The sequence below is a fragment of the Neovison vison genome, chromosome 2, assembly GCF_020171115.1.
Source record: "Neovison vison isolate M4711 chromosome 2, ASM_NN_V1, whole genome shotgun sequence".
Lineage (NCBI taxonomy): Eukaryota > Metazoa > Chordata > Mammalia > Carnivora > Mustelidae > Neogale > Neogale vison.
The window spans coordinates 23,223,624-23,240,283 of record NC_058092.1 but is presented as its reverse complement, the minus strand read 5'-3'; the positions used below and the strand labels follow the sequence as shown (position 1 = coordinate 23,240,283).

Here is a 16,660-nt window from a genome sequence, read left to right as displayed (position 1 = left end):
CATACATGATGTGTTGGTTTGATACATTCATATACTGCAGTATGATTACTGCAGTAGCATTAGCTAACACCTTTATCATGTCATATAATTTTTTGTGTGTGTGTTGAGAACACCTTCAAGATCTAGTCTCTTAACGATGTTTTGTGATACAGTATTGTTGACTATAATAATCAGGAAATTTCCCAGTTTTTTTTTTTTTTTTTTTAAGGAAATTTCCCAGTTTTAATTGGCTTTTAGCCAGTAGGCAGTTCTGTTCTGCTCTGGGCTTCTAAAGTTGGATTTAAAAATCTCCAGTGTCCCCAGAAGACAGAGTTAGGGGCAGCTGTGGCAATGAGAGTGACAGAGTGACAGGACAGAAATTCCAGAAAGTAAGAGAACCAGGGAGGGGAAGGCCCACATTTAATTTCCCAAATATCTGCTTGACTCCTGACCCACATTTGCATGGCACAAACTTGAGGCAGGCCAGCGAAGGCTTAAAGAACTGAACTGAGATCCCTCTTGTGTGGGAGAAGCTTGCCGTTCCAGTTCAGCCAACTTACTGCACTAAATAAAGGAATGGGGAGAGTAATATCCTTGAGGGGACGTAACAGAACTCCGTTTCTCCTGCATATCATTCATTGTATAGAAATCAGAAAAATGTGATCAGACATATAGTCAAGAAAAAAAAGAAGAAACAGAAAAAGAAAGACACAGCTCCCAACTAGTTCCAGACCACCCCGATGTTGGAATTAGTAGAGAATGATTTTAAAGCACCTGTTTTAATTATAGTGAAAGATGTAAAGGAAGATAACAATCGTAATGAATGAAAAGATGTTAGTAGAGAATTAGAAGCGTTGGTATAAAAAGAACAAAATGGAAATTCTGGACTAGAAAAATAAGTCCTCTGAGATAGAATTCACCGTGTGGCCTTAACAACAACAGATTAGAGATAACACAAGAAAGAGCTGATACACTTGAGATAAGTAGAAATAAAATAGATTAGTGACTTTCCTACAGTTTTGATGGTGACCCAGAATAAAAAGTTAAAGTTTCATTGATTTTGCACACGCAGGCACACGCATACACGTATAGCTGAAACTGTGTTGTCCATGATTAATTCTAATACCTACTGTTCTGTTTTTTTTTTTTTTTTTTTTTTTTTAAAGAAAAAGCTGGTCACAAATCACTAAGTTGATCTCACCACCCACAAATGGGCTGGGAACTGTAGTTTCAGAATGCCTAGAATAAACTTTAAAGACGCAACACTTGATCATGTATTAAGGTGGAAGTCTTTGGCCAAGTGGGATCCCATGGTGGTAGCTGAGTTACCTGCTTGCTTTCTTGGAAGACAGGTCAGTGTTGAGGATTGAGTCCTCTACCCAGAAGAATGAGTATCCTGTTCTAATCCCGACCAATTTGTAGGGGAGGCAGGCCTGGACTGGATGAAGGTATGATCCAGCTAAGCAGTCCTGAAAACTGCTGAATTCTTTGCCTGAGCATTTGGAGATCATGACAGGCTTTGTGCTCTCTAAGCGGGATCAGTAATATCTTAAGTCCCTTTTCGGCTGAGGGAGGAGTTGGTGGCTATTAGGAGATAATTTCCAAAGTGCCATACTTTGAGCTCACACTAGAGCAGTACTGTAGTACTGTACTGTAGTAGCATAGTGCTGTAGAAGAAAGGTGGGCCAAAGAAGTTTCTCTGTGATGCTGTTTCAAAGGAGAGGAGGCTGTTGGCTTAATTAGACTTGATGATCAGTTCACCAGACTTGACACTGTGTATTGCTCGTTCGCACGCTTTTTTTTTTTTTTTTAAAGATTTTATGTATTTGATAAAGACAGTGAGAGAACACAAGCAGGGGGAGTGGGAGGGGGAGAAGCAGACTTCCCCCTGAATAGGACCCTGGGATCATGACCCGAGCTGGAGGCAGAGGCTTAATGACTGAGCCACCCAGGTGCTCCAGACACTGTATCTTAAGAAAGGTTGAAGAAGTGATCAATAGGATGGTAGTTCTTAACATTTTAGCTTGAGAATTTTTTTTCTTTCTGATCTATTTATTTGAGAGACCAAGAGAAAGCTTGCACATAACGGGGATGGGGAGAAGCAGAGAATCCCAAGCTGACTCCACGTGCCGAGGGCAGGGCCCAATCCCACAACCCTGAGATCACAGCCTGATCTGAAACCGAGAGCCGGACGCTCAACCAACTGAGCCACCCAGGCGCCCGGAGAATTTTGTTTTCCAAATAAAAGCTCACTGTGCACAATGAGCTAATACCAAGAGCTCTGTGGAACAGCATCCTCTTACCGTGTAAGAACTTGCAGATTAGGGACTTACTCTGGTGATAGTTACTGGACTATTCAGATATCCAGAGGGCTGGGCTCTGGAAGGAGTAAGACAGAGTCCCTGCCCTAAGGTACTCACGAAGTAGGCATATGTGTCCTTTTTCAGTCCCTGAGAGCAAAATTAAGTCGAATGGGTGAAATTTTAGGGGAGAGGATGTTTTGCTTCAGTATATAAAGAAGAGTATTTCAAAGAGCCATTCGCCCATACGGTAGGTTGCCCTAGAAAGTAATTACTTCCAGGTTATGAGATTATGCTAAACGGCCATATTTAAGGACTGTCACAGAGGAAAGAGCTTCCTGCATTAGCTAGGTCTGGACTCTTAAGTTCTTTTTCTCTGTGAGAGTTCTGTGACCCAGATGTCCTCTCTGCCGGATATTGACTCCAGTGATACAAATACAAATAATACGTATTGTTCTTTGACATCACACAACTTCCTTGTACCCACAGAGCCACAGATGCATAGTAGTATTGGTTTTTAATCACTCCGAGATGGCAAATACCCATTAGCACAGGCGTGTGTAATTTAATCGCCCCTTCTGTCTCCCCCCCCCCCCCCCCGCATTTAGTATAGCCAATTCGTGTTTTCCTTTCCCAAGAGGACAGAACTGTGCCGGGTTCAGAGATGCTGGCAGACCTATAGGGTGGCTCTTGTTCTTAGACTCTGAAGACGTAGCAGGAGGCTGTCGAAATGAGCGCTGTGGTTCCCGCGCACACCTTCCTTGACTAAGTGTGCAGGGCCTTCTCTCCGGGTGTCCCGCTCTGTGGTTGGCACTAGAGATAGCAACGTAAGGGAGGCTTGTTCCCGACCTCTGTACACTCAGAAAGGAGAGGATTTGTGGGTTTTGGTTGGTTGTTGAAATTATAATCCTTAACAAGTGCAACTTACTAAGCAGACGAGAGCCTTGTATGTGAGTCGCTTCACTTACCTGGGCTGTTCCCTCAGCTGTGAGAAGGTTGGGTCTGCTAGTCCCTTGAGACCTGGTCTCAGCCACCGTTCACGCTGGCAGCCACAGATGACAGAGGGGGAGACTCATAGAATCAGATCTTCCCAAAATGTCAGGCTCTCTTGTGGTGCTGACTGAGTTAGGACAGAGGCCAGACAGACACAGCCCAGCAAGGTCTTTGTTCTAAGAGTTGTCCCTGGATTTGTCTTCTTACAGCAATGTTGTGGAGAAGTGTGTCACTCATGCCTCCCGTACGGAGCGCGCTGTGCTTATCGATGAGGTATGCACCATGAATGACGGTCCCCACAGTGCCTTATACACCATGATGAAGGACCAGTATGCCAACTACGTGGTCCAGAAGATGATCGATGTGGCCGAGCCAGCCCAGCGGAAGATTGTCATGCATAAGGTAGGCCAGGGTGGGCAGATCTCACTCAAAGTCTATAAGGCCTGAGGTTCTTGACATTTCTGAAATGCAAATAAAAGTAGACAGCTTGCTGCTTTTTGTGGCGTTTGTCACTGGGCTAGGTCTCATGCTGTGCTCCTGTTTCCTTTTATCTACAGTGGCCACTCTCCTCATGTTTCAGTAGCTCACTAGTGTGAAAGAGTCTGAAACTCCCATCCTTGTGAGGTATTTCCCTCCGTGGTCCACAAGGCATAGTTTTCTGCTCCTAGGAGACCAGCTTCTCAGTCCAACAAATCAGCCTGCTTGCCTTCCTTTTCTCTCATTCATTCTACCACCTTGCACTGAGAGTGTGTCTGCCCAGTGCCTGGCCTGGTTCCTGCTCTGTGCCAGGCACCAGCACGGACATGATGAAATTGGTCCCTGCCCACAGAGCACTGTGGGGAAGAGCCGTGGAAGGCGCTGGTGAGCCCGTGAGAGCACGTGCTCGAGGCTTCTCGGGAGGCTCTGCGGGAGGGGAAGTCCAGGCTGAGGGGGAGTGAGGAGGAGAGACAGAGATCCGAGCTGTTAGGTGCCGTGTGTGGGGCCGACACCAGCCGGACACCGAATGCACCTGAAGCCACCCATGGCTTCTGGAACAGTCGCAGGGCCGGTCCAGCCAGCCTCCCTCCCACGCAGCCCCCTGGGCTTGGGAAACAAAACACACACGGGCAGGCACGTGCCACTGTGTTGTGCCAGGCAGCACCGCGAGCCCCAGCTGCTCCCGACCTGAACCCTCGGCGTTGGGGCTCTGGACTCCCTCTGCCCTTCTCAGGGGAGGTGTTGGGCACGGTCTGGCGATGATGAGCCGCTTGCCCTCACTGAGAACAAAGTTCGGTAATGAGAATCTTTGTTATGGACTCAAGTTCTGAGCCAGACGAGGCCCCCACCGCCTCCAGTTCAAAACACAGCACCGCAGTGGTGTTGGCAGTGGCCCCTGAAGGCTGGGGGAGTCCGGAGTCCTTCCAGCGGTGAGGCTCGCAGATGCACGTGTCAAGACGCTGGGGAGGGCAGAGCCCATCCTGGAGTCCTACAGAAGTTTTAAGCCTGTCCGTGCATTCAGTCCTGCCTTTGACAAGTGCGCACGTGCAGACTCGGAGTGAGCCCTCCTCTCAGCAGGGCTCCGGCGTCCGAGGGACGACAGCACCCCACACGGAGAGCCGCAGTCGTGCTGTGGAGGTGTGGGGCTGGGCCGTGCAGGATGTGTCCGGCTCTCTGCTAATGTGGGAGAGGCTCCCCCAGAGAGTGACATTTGAATAAAGCCCTGAACCCTTCCAGGCAGAGGGAACATGGAACATGAAGGCTTAGGAGCAGGAGACAAGACTATGTATCTGGAGAGGTCAGGCCTGTTCCCTGGGTGGGGGCGGGCTTGCGAGGCCAGGTCACATTTGTGTTTCATGTGATTGTCCTGGCTGATGACTAACCTAGAGTAGGGCAGGCAGCAGGAGAGGAGGCAGCGAGGAAGCCGGATGGGCGGCTTTAAAGCCAGGAGGTGGGTAGTGGCTTTGGGACTAAAGACAAGTGGACAGAACAGGGCTTAGCAGTTGGCTGATGGAGGGAGTTGAAAGAGGAAGTCAAGAGTCCCACAGGCCCCAAAACCTGAGTTTTCCAGCTTTCGCTGCCTGGCAGTGTCCTTTCCAACAAGAAGAGACGGGGGGCAGGTTGATTTCCTTCCGTCTCCCACCAAATAAGTAAAAAGTGGAGTTGAACAGTGGTGCACGTGCATGAGCCTGAGGGTCATTAGCGTCTTGTCTGGGAAAGGAGAAGGATCAGACTTCAGTGGCTGGGTTTAGCAGTCACCAGTCCCGGGGACAGAGAGGTGAAAGAATTGAACGTAAATGTCATTAGTGTTTCTAAAAGGAGGGCCACCAAAAAGCCAGGGGGTCCTGAACTTCACATTCTGATGCCAGAGACACCGGCGATGTCTGTCGTCCTCACTACCCCCCAGATAGTAGCATAGCATTATCACACGTTCTTTTTACAGAGCTGTGAGGCGAGTGCTGTGGGCCACACAGCTCGGAATTGGACCCAGGGCTGTTACCGGTTCCCCACGCGGGCTTGTAGGTGAGAACGTGGTAGCTGCTGTGGGCCTGTGTCCTGTGGTGCAGCAGTTGGTTTCTAGAGCTACTTGGGACTTCCTTGCTTTGAGGACCTGACCGACTAGACAGAAATTGTGGCCTGCGTGGAGCTCTCAGTGGGGCCACGTGCCCTGGTGTAGGTGGCCAGTGTGTTTGAGTGTGTATTTGCGCGTCCGGGTGGGGAGCAGGCTGGTATGCACTGTCCTCCGCTGTTGGTGGAAACGTGGGGCGGCGCGCTCCACGCCCCAGCCCGGGCCTGGTGAAAGCTGCGTGAGCCTCCCGGCAGAGAAGGGGGCTCCAGGGAGGAAGCCCCTCTTGTGTCTAGGGTGCTCCATGGGGACCCACCCAGGGGCTGGAGAACAGAAGAAAGTGAGCTGAACCCGGGTACAAGAAGGGGAAGGGGCCAGACTGGCACGGAGTGGGCAGAAGAGTCACCGCTGTGGGACTCCGGGCCTGTGCCTGGATAGCTGGCTGGTGTTGGACACACCACCTAGCTGTGCCTCTGGGGTGCATCTGTAGAATGGGGATGAGCACACCTGCCATATAGGGCTTCAGTGAACACTACCTGGCCCACACTAGTCATTTTATTTATTTATTTAAAAAAATTTTTTCTTTTAAAGATTTTATTTATTTTTGAGAGAAAGCAAGAGCATGAGAAGGGGGAGTCAGAGGAAGAAGCAGACTTCCCATGGAGCTGGGAGCCTTATGTGGGACTTGATCCCGAAGGCAGCCGCTTAACCAGCTAAGACACCCAGGCAGCCCCCACTAGCCATTTTATTGTTGTCAGTCATTCTCCAGGATCCTCTGTGGACCGGAGGACGGGGTCCTGTGGTGCCTAGAAAGAACAGCCCCCACCCGCACTGCTCCACTGCTGAGGGGAGCCGAGGTGCCTCAAGGGGACCAGCGGGGCCGAAAGAACGTCCAGCGGCTGCCCTACAGTGACTGTGGGGGCGCCTGTGAGGACGCACGTGCTCCACGGACCGACGTGGAAGTGGTCTGTGGCCAGCTGCCTCCGGAGCCCTGGTGTCCCCGCACAGAGTAGGGCTCCTCCCTCACACACTCAGCTCGCTCCCTGTGGCTGTTGAGTGGCGGGGCTTTGACCCGAACTGGGGGGGAAGGTGTGGCCTGGCGGGCTCACAGGCGTGTGTGCACGCTTCGGTGCCTGGCAGCTCGTGGCCGGCTTGCGGGCCGGAGTAACACCGTGTTTCCTCCCCAGATCCGGCCCCACATCGCCACGCTGCGCAAGTACACCTACGGCAAGCACATCCTGGCCAAGCTGGAGAAGTACTACATGAAGAATGGCGTTGACTTAGGGCCCATCTGCGGCCCCCCTAATGGTATTATCTGAGGCAGTCGCCCTGTCCCTCATTCCCACTGACCTCACTGGCCCACTGGCGAATCCAACCAGCAACCAGAAGTGTTCGCGCAGAGAAGCTGAAATGGGTGAATGGTTGCTCCAGGATTACCCGCTCCTCCAAAAAATGGAATCAAATCCACAAGTGGAAAAGCCTTTGTAAATTTGTTTAATTTTATTACACATAACATGTACTAATTATTTTTTTTAATTGACTAATTGCCCTGTTGTTTTACTGGTGTATAGGGTACTTGTACATAGGTGACCAATGTACATGGGAGGCCACACATTTTGTTCATGTTGTATCTATATTACGCGTGTGGAAACTTTCAGGGTGGTTGGTTTAACAAAAAAAGTTAAAAAAAAAAAAAAAAAGAAAAAGTTTTTAACCCATTTTGCCTTGCCGGCAAATTTTGCAAATAGCTCTTCCCCACCTCCTCATTTTAGTAAAAAACAAAAACAAACAAAAAACCTGAGAAATTTGAATTTTGTTAAATGACCCCAAACTGGCATTTAACACTGTTTATAAAGCATATATATATATACATATATATATATATAATGAAAATTGTTTTAGAGTTGCTAAAGCTTCAGTTTATGACGTTAAGTTTATGAAGCTTTGAAAAATCGCCTTTTTTGGAGACTATTATGCTGAAGGAGATGTGTAGTCTGTTTTGTGAGGAGGAGATGTGAGCTCCTAAGAGGTCTTTCAAGGCCGGGCGGGTGTATTTGTTTACTGCCTACTGGATTTTTTTCTGTTAACATTGAAAGGCAAAATCTGATTATTTAGCATGAGAAAAAAAATCCAACTCTGCTTTTGGTCTTGCTTCTATAAATATATAGTGTATACTTGGTGTAGACTTTGCATATATACAAATTTGTAGTATTTTCTTGTTTTGATGTCTAATCTGTATCTATAATGTACCCTAGTAGTCGAACATACTTTGGATTGTACAATTGTACATTTGTATACCTGTAATGTAAATGTGGAGAAGTTTGAATCAACATAAACACGTTTTTTGGTAAGAAAAGAGAATTAGCCAGCCCTGTGCATTCAGTGTATATTCACACCTTTTATGGTCGTAGCATATAGTGTTGTATATTGTAAATTGTAATTTCAACCAGAAGTAAATTTTTTTCTTTTGAAGGAATAAATGTTCTTTATACAGCCTAGTTAAATGTTTAAAAAGGAAAAAAAATAGCTTGGTTTTATTTGTCACCTAGTCCCACAGTAGCAAGATCCTTTCTAAATGTTATTCAAGATGATTCAGTTCACACTAGTGTTTTTTTTTTATCCTAAAAAAGTAATGTTTTGCTTATTTTGTGACAGTCAAAAGAACGTGCAAAGTTCAGCCCTGCCCTAGCTTTCCTTAAAATCAGAGCCCCTCTGACCTTGTAAAGTGTGAATTGCCCTTCCTTTTTGTACAGAAGATGAACTGTATTTTGCATTTTGTCTACTTGTAAGTGAATGTAACATACTGTCAATTTTCCTTGTTTGAATATAGAATTGTAACACTACACGGTGTACATTTCCAGAGCCTTGTGTATATTTCCAATGAACTTTTTTGCAAGCACACTTGTAACCATATGTGTATAATTAACAAACCTGTGTATGCTTATGCCTGGGCAACTATTTTTTGTAACTCTTGTGTAGATTGTCTCTAAACAATGTGTGATCTTTATTTTGAAAAATACAGAACTTTGGAATCTGAATTTGTGCTTCTGTGTTAACTCCTCCTCTCCCCCTTAACATTAGTGTCCCAGGACAGCCCTGTCCTTCTTTGTGCCTTTCTCCTGCTTTGGTTTCTGTTGGCAGGAGGGCGGGGTGGGATTGGAATATGGCTGGGATGGGGAACAATAGCTCTGGAATCCATTTTGACCCACAGATGTTGGCTTTAGCCTGCTTAGTGCTTTCAAAAACAAGACTGTTAGTCCAGATTTCCAACTTCGATTGAAAAATCAGAGCGTCTGCCTCCCTGGGCCCAGGGTGTGCCCATCAGTCGCAGGGAGCGTCCTCCAAAAACCAGTGCCCTGCGGCAGGACCCAGTTGGATGCTCTTCATTTGCTCTTTCTGGCCTTTGCTGCCTTGTGAGCCTGGGGTCTGGGTTTGAATCCAGTCAATTGCAGATGTTTCCCAGCTCCGGCGTGCACTGGAGCACCTCGTCTTTGGAGGTGGGCGACCACTAAGGCATCCCCGACTTGCTGTCCAGTCTGTCTCAGTCTCCCCTCCCGAGGCCCCCTTCCCTTTCCTCAGTTTGGGCTGCTGCTGCCCTCATCCTGCCCCGCCATGTTCACACGTGGAGCCCTGGCCCCGGCTGGCCCAGGAGCCTAGCTTGCTCATCTTGCTCATCACCCTCAGACTGGGGGCGGTGTTTTAATATGGGAGGCTCTAGCTCGTGGGGGCGGTGTTTTAATATGGGAGGCTCTAGCTCGCAGAGGCGGGCCTGCCCCCTATGTCTGGGGACGCTCATGTTTCGCCACCTTTGCCCCACGGACACTGGTCGGTGTTGGCAGCTCCAGGATAGGTTCAGCCAGGGAGGCCAGGTGGGAGCCCGCACGACCTCATGTCTGCAATCAGAGCCCCAGGGCCAGTCACAGGAACTTTGCCCTGTCCCCTCCCACAGGTAAGGGACTGTCACTAGCGAGCCCTGGTCCTGGGAATGAAGGGAGAGAAAGGAAGCGGAGCTAAGGCAGGTTTTGAGCCCAGGACCTGAGCTGAAATCCAGCCCTTCCCGAGGTTCCTCTCTCTGGTAGTCCTCATGGGCCCACCAGAGACTGCATGCTAGAGGCCATCGCCCTCTGTCACCGCCTTGCGACTCCCCGGTGTCATGGCTCTGGAATCGGATCAGGTTCAAAGGCGGGTCCCTCCACTCACTGTGCTTGAGAGTGTTACTTCATCTGAAACGAAGTTCCTCCCTGGAAACTGAAGGCGTGAACACATACAGGGGCAGCGGTCTCATTTCCGGCCTTGGGAAGTCGTGGCTGCGGAGCGCTTCTGGTTGCGGGACCCTCACGGGGGCAGGGCGCAGAGTAGCCAGAGCTGGAGGCCGGGAGTTCTCTCTCCCGGGTGCCCACCCACCCTCTTCGTGGCCATAGGCCGGCAGCGTGACCCGTCGGAGCCCCCCATTTCCCTCTTCCATGAGATCGGAGGCCCCGCCGGAGCTGCGTGAGCTGGTACTCTTGGTGGACGCGTGTCCAGGGCACGGACCCGGCATCTGCGCACGGGACGGGTTTCTTCCTTCCCACCTGGGCTCTTCATGTTCACGCTCCGCGCTTCCTTCTCTTGCCCTTTTCCTTGTGGCATTTTATGAAATGTTTCGTCTTGGTGTTTCTTAGTGGTAGCAAGCAAGGCAACGCAGTGGGTGATGTGATGACCCTCCCTTGTTCAAGCCTGGGTCTTGAAGGCCTGGGGACGTGTTTCAGTCCAACACACATGGGGCTCAGTCCCTCTGATCCTGTGTCATCCCTTGAGGCCAAGTTTCCTTCTGTGCAAAGCGAGGGAAGTCACAGAAGCTACGTATCAAAGGTCGGCTGCGGGGGGTATGTGAGCTCACGTAGTTGAGCGTCGTGAACGGTGGTGACAGGCCATGTTCTACCTTTGACTTCACTCCTCCGGCATCCGCATATGGGCTTTGGTGAAGCCGACAACCTTGGCCGTCACGTACAAAGTCACTTGCTGTGAACCAGCTGTCAGGTCCTCTCCCCAGTCCTGGGATCCGAGGCAAGTCTTTTGGGGTCCCGAGCCTAGTTTCCTTGGTGCATCATGGGGCAGACCCCTCCCTCTGCAGGAGGGAGTTTCTGTCCTGTTCTCCTTTTTTTTTAGAATTTAAAAACTAACACTTAAAGAGAAACTAACATTTACTAATTCTTCCAACCAGCAAATGTTTCATAGATATATACTGCCTAAGTCAAAGACTCAGGGAAGGAAAATGTCATTTCTCCAGAACAGTGACTAAAATATTTTTAATTTTTATTAATTAGTAATTATTTCTAAGGTGTACAAAGGTACAGAAAATAATATAACACATAATATGTACTCATCTCATAGTCTGTACCCACCCTGAACAAATGCTCGTATTTTCCACCTCTTCGTTGGGTAACCTCTGTTCCGCCTGCAAGGCCCTCACCACCCTTTCCCACACAAGTGGGCTTACCCAGGGCCCACGTTACTTTCCTTCCAGGGCCATGGAAGGACTTCATGGAGTCCTCCCTGACTGACTCAGCTGTCTGTGCCCTTTACGTGCTCCTAAACGCCTGCAAAATGGACAGACTGCGTGCCGCTGGCAAATGCAACAGTCGGTATTCATCTGTAAAATGGGCATAAGGGTACTTTGTAAGGTAGTTGTGAGGACTAAATGCATTAAAACGTGTAAAGTAGCTACAGCTAGTACTGTGTAAGTACTAGCTGTAAAAATTAGTGGTATCAGGGCACCTGGGTGGCTCAGTGGGTTAAGCCTCTTCCTTTGGCTCAGGTCACGATCCCAGAGTCCTGGGATCGAGCCCCGCATCGGGCTCTCTGCTCAGCAGGGACCATGCTTCCCCTCCTCTCTCTCTGCCTACTTGTGATCTCGTCTGTCAAATAAATAAACAAAAATCTTTTTAAAAAAAATTAGTGGTATCATTTTAGTGTCTTATATTCTTAAATTTTTTTTTATTATTAACATGTATTATTTGTTTCAGGGGCACAGGTCTGTGATTCATCAGTCTTACACAATTCACAGCACTCACCATAGCACATACCCTTCCCCAATGTCCATCACCCAGCCACCCCATCCTTCCTACCCCCTCCCCTCCAGCAACCCTCAGTTTGTTTCCTGAGATTAAGAGTCACTGATGGTTTATCTCCCTTCCTGGTTTCACCTTGTTTCATTTTTTCCTCCCTTCCCCTATAATCCTCTGCCTGGTTTCTCAGATTCCACATATCAGTGAGATCATATAATTGTCTTTCTCAAATTGACTTATTTCGCTCAGCATAATACCCTCTAGTTCCATCCATGTTGTTGCAAATGTCAAGATTTCATCTTTTGATAGCTACATAATATTCCATTGTATTAAACACCACATTTTCTTTATCCTTTCATCTGTTGGTGGAGATCTGGGCTCTTTTCACAGATTGGCTATTGTGGACATTGCTGCTATAAACATTCGGGAGCAGGTGCCCCTTCGGATCACTACATTTGCATCTTTAGGGTAAATACCCAGTAGTGCGATTGCTGGGTCATAGGGTAGCTCTATTTTCAACTTTTTGAGGAACCTCCATACTATTTTCCAGAGCAGCTGCACCAGCTTGCATTCCCACCAATAGTGTAGGAGGGTTCCCCTTTCTCTGCATCCTTGCCAGCATCTGTTATTTCCTGACTGGTTGATTTTAGCCATTCTGACCTGTGTGAGATGGTATCTCATTGTGGTTTTGATTTGTATTTTCCTGATGCCAAGTGTTGTTAAGCACTTTTTCAAGTGTCTCTTGGCCACTGGATGTCTTCTTTACAGAAGTATCTGTCCATGTCTTCTGCCCATTTCTTGATTGGATTATTCATTCTTTAGGTGTTGAGTTGGATAAGTTCTTTATAGATTTTGGATACTAGCCCTTTATCTGATATGTTGTTTGCAAAGATCTCCCATTCTGTCGGTTGTCTTTTGGTTTTGTTGACTGTTTCCTTTGCTATGCAAAAGCTTTTCTTTTTCTTTAATTCGTATTTTTGAGAACTAGAATTTCTTTCTTTCTTTCTTTTTTTTTTTTAATTCAGGGTTTTATTTATTTCTTTGACAGAAACACGGCTGACGGAGGGCTCAATACCAGAACGCTGGGATCACGAGCTGAGCCAAAGGCAGATGCTTAACGACTGAGCCACCGAGGTGACCCTGTGCAAAAGCTTTTTATCTTGATGAAGTCCCAATAGTTCCTTTTCGCCCTTGCTTCTCTTGCCTTTGGTGATGTGTCTAGGAAGAAGTTGTTGTGGCTGAGGTCAAGGAGGTTGCTGCCTGTGTTCTCCTCAAGGATTTTGATGGATTCCTGTCTCACATTTAGGTCTTTCATCCATTTTGAGTCCTTTTTTGTGCATGGTGTAAGGAAATGGTCCAGTTTCATGCTTCTGCGTGTGGCTGTCCAATTTTCCCAACACTATTAGTCGAAGAGACTGTCTTTTTTCCACTGGACATTCTTTCCTGTGTTGTCGAAGATTAGTTGGCCGTAGAGTTGAGGTTCCATTTCTGGGCTCTGTGTTCTGTTCCATTGATCTACGTGTCTGTTTTTGTGCCAGTACCACACTGTCTTGATGACGACGGCTTTGTAATAGAGCCTGAAGTCTGTACAAGTGATGCCGTCAGCTTTGGTTTTCTTCTTCAACATTCCTCTGGCTATTCAGGGTCTTTCTGGTTCCGTACAAATTTTAGGATTATTTGTTCCATTTTCTGTTTGAGAGGGATCGCAGTGAATGGGTAGATTGCTCTAGGTAGCATAGACATTTTAACAATATTCGTTCCTCCAATCCATGAGCGTGGAATGTTTTCAATTTCTTTGTGTCTGCCTCCATCTCTTTCATGAGAGTTCTGTAGGTTTCTCAGTACAGCAGGATCGAGCTTCTGTCCTGGGCGCCTGTTCACCTCCACATTTGGCTGCCCACCAGTTCTGCTCCAGGATGTGGTATCTGGGGCTGCCACCAGCTAGAGGGCTGCGTTCTCGAGTTTCTCTTCCAGAATCCCTTCAACACGTTTATATAATGGCCTTCTCTGGTCACAGTGCTTTACAGTTGACAGAGTGAATCCCTATTGGTAATTTTTTGATGCTCATGAAAGCCTTAGGGGTAAGGGTGAATGGACGTTATCAGCCCATTACACAGATGAGGAGTTTGAGATCCCCCCCATAAAAATGAATGAATCAATAACCAGGTAAGGATTTGGTCTGAAGTTTCCTGACCCCAAGTCCAGGGCTCTATCCATGCCATCTTGCTCTTATCACCTTCCGTTAGCCCCAGGAATAGCTGTCTTCTGTCTTTCCCTTGGCTCTGAGTCAGTTTCAGAAGCTTGAGGCGCTGGCGAGGGGGCCTTTGGGTCAGGAATGGGACTTCATGTAGTTCCCAGCTTTAGCCACACGAGGGTGCTGCTGCCTAAAGAAAGTCTTATAGAGGCCAGAGGGTTCCAGGCTCCAAGGTGAAGGCTTGGGAGGGGGGGCCCCGGAGCGGAGGAGGGGGGAGGGGGTCCCTGACTTGAGGTGCTCAGGAATGGAGTCTCACCCAGACTGGCATCTGCCCTAAAATCAAGCTTCCCCTCTTTTCCCCCTCTGTGCCCAGCTTCTCCTGGGCACAGGGCTAGTCCCTCACCTGGGCACAGGGCTAGTCCCTCACTCTGGTTAGAGGTGGCTCCATCTATGGTTGTGTGAATTTGGCTCAAAGGCCCCAGTGTTGCCTTTGACTCACTGGGTCTCCTCTCTGCCACATCACTGACCTCTCTGAGCCAACTGTCACTGGCCTGGTCACCCAGCACTGCCTCCTTCACGGGGATGGCATGACGTCAGGTGGGCGGGGCTGATGGGGACAGGCCCAAGTCTCTGTTAATATGACCAGAGGCCCTGGCGCCACTTTATGGGGCCACATCCCTGGTTTCTGCTCCAAACTTCAACAACTAAAACCTCTAAGCCTTTTTTTTTGTTTTTGTTTTTGTTTTTCCCCTTCTAAGCCTTTTTATGACCCCAGCTCCACAGGTCCTGTGCGACCTCTGTGGGTCTTGTTCCTCCCTTTAGATACTTGGCACAGGGCTAGGCCTATAGTAAGCCATAAATAGGAGTTGTTGTCAATTATCATCGGGTCCAATTTTCCCTGCCATGTTGGGGCCCTTGGAATCTTCACCAGAGTCACTGTTCAATTTAGTTTTCCAACTGGGACGCTTTCAAGCACGAAGCCAGAAGCACTGAGTTATCCCTGCTCCACAGCCCACATGTGACGGGGCCCTGCTCCTGGGGTCACCCCAGATGAATAGGGCCACAGGGACACGACGGGACATTGTGGAGAAGTGGGGTGCGACTCCCAGACCAGGTCACACAGCCAACGTGCTCTCTCCCGGATTGCTTGCTCCCTGTCTGGGACACTCTACCGCGAGGTCCCTGTGGGGAGGGGCCGGGGACTCACACCTGCCACCTTGCAGGCAGAGCCTCCTGCCCCACGCAGCCTTCCAGGACTGCAGGCTCATGAGAGAGCCCAGGGCAGCTGCTCCGGAAGCTTGATGCACGGAGAGACCGGAGAGACAGGGGGAGCCGATCAGTGTGTTCGTGCATCAGCTGTGTTCGTGATAATTTGTCACAGGGCAGTAGGTAGCAGTCCCCCCACTCCCCCACACCCAAGGCTGGTGTAGCTCAGGAGGGTCCCTGGCAAATCAGAGCACCGGCCTGTTTCTCATTTCTCCCAGGAGCCACAGGCTGCTGCAGTCTGTGCTGGCCCCTGCGAGCCAGCTCCCGCCCCTGCTCCCTCCCCAGGACTCCAGGAAACTTCCACGGAGCTTCACAGAGGCCAGGTGGATGGGGGTCTCTGGGGTGGGGCTGGGCCAGGGATTCTCAGGAGGCCACAGCTGTGTTGTTCCAGAGGCGGCTCGGCCTCGGTCCTCAGTCCCAGCGGAGGGTCCCCGGTCCCTGCTTGCCTCCCTCAAATCCTGGAGCAGGACAGTCACTCACTCTAACTTCCATGGCAGGAACGTGGTCCCCGATGTCACCCGGGCAGGAGGTGGCAGACCTGGGATTTGACTCCTGCTCCTGCCCTCTGCCAGGCCTGTCCCAGGGCCCCTTGCAGGTGCTGGGAATGAAGTTGCCCCCCGCCCCCACCCCTCCCGCCAGGACCTGATCCTTGTATGGGTGAGGAGCCTGAGGCCCAGGGCCAGCCACCCACCCCCCTCAAACAGGCGGTGAGGGACTGAGCAGGGACCTGTTCCACGTGAATGCATTACTCGTACATTGCCCACGCCCGCCCTGGGAGGCCAGCTCCCTCAGTTCCCAGTCTGTGCCCCCCTGGTCCGGAGCAGGGGCTCCAGAACTGCAGGCTGAGGTATGGAAGGGGGTTCTACGGACCTCAAAACACCAAGAACCACAAGACAGCCCGACTACCTCAATGAGCGCAGTGTTTGCTCAGATCCCAGGGCTCGGCGGGGTGGGGGGGAGAGGGTCTCCTTGACGCACTCAGTCCTCTTTCTCATGCCCCCCTCCTGCTCCAGGTCACTCTCCTGCACCCTCTTTCCTTGGCTGCACCCCCTTTTCTTGGCTGTCACCCAGCTGGGCAGCTCCAGCCCCAGGATGAGGTGAGAAAGGAAAAATATTTTTAGAGAGGCTTTTTTTTTTCTTCTTCCAGGAAAATGACTCCAAATGTGCAATTTATTCCCAGGAACGGGGGTGGGCAAGTGGGATGGCTTCTGGAATGGCAGTGCCCTCCTCCCTTCCCACCCCTTCTGCTCTCTCCCTCCCCTTCCTCCACATCCCTGCAGCCCCCCTCGTCCCCCCCTCCCCCTTGCTGGGAAAGACCACCTCTGGGCCTGTCCCAGAC

At 49.7% G+C, this 16,660-nt stretch overlaps 1 protein-coding gene and 1 non-coding gene across 13 annotated transcripts in view; both read left to right on the top strand.

The window, feature by feature from the left end:
* The window catches only part of PUM1 (pumilio RNA binding family member 1), a 135,557-nt gene extending 126,705 nt beyond the window's left edge, over window positions 1-8,852 (top strand). For all 12 annotated transcript variants that reach the window (XM_044237639.1, XM_044237641.1, XM_044237638.1 and 9 more), the window contains 2 exons: window positions 3,482-3,674; window positions 7,002-8,852. In XM_044237639.1, the coding sequence (XP_044093574.1) occupies window positions 3,482-3,674; window positions 7,002-7,133 (325 nt within the window). In that variant the 3' untranslated portion in view covers window positions 7,134-8,852. The remainder of the gene's footprint in view (window positions 1-3,481; window positions 3,675-7,001) is intronic.
* On the top strand, window positions 4,501-4,585 carry LOC122901612. Its single transcript, XR_006383604.1, has one exon. It is a non-coding gene; the product is annotated as a small nucleolar RNA SNORD103/SNORD85 (small nucleolar RNA).
* Window positions 8,853-16,660: the final 7,808 nt, after the last annotated feature.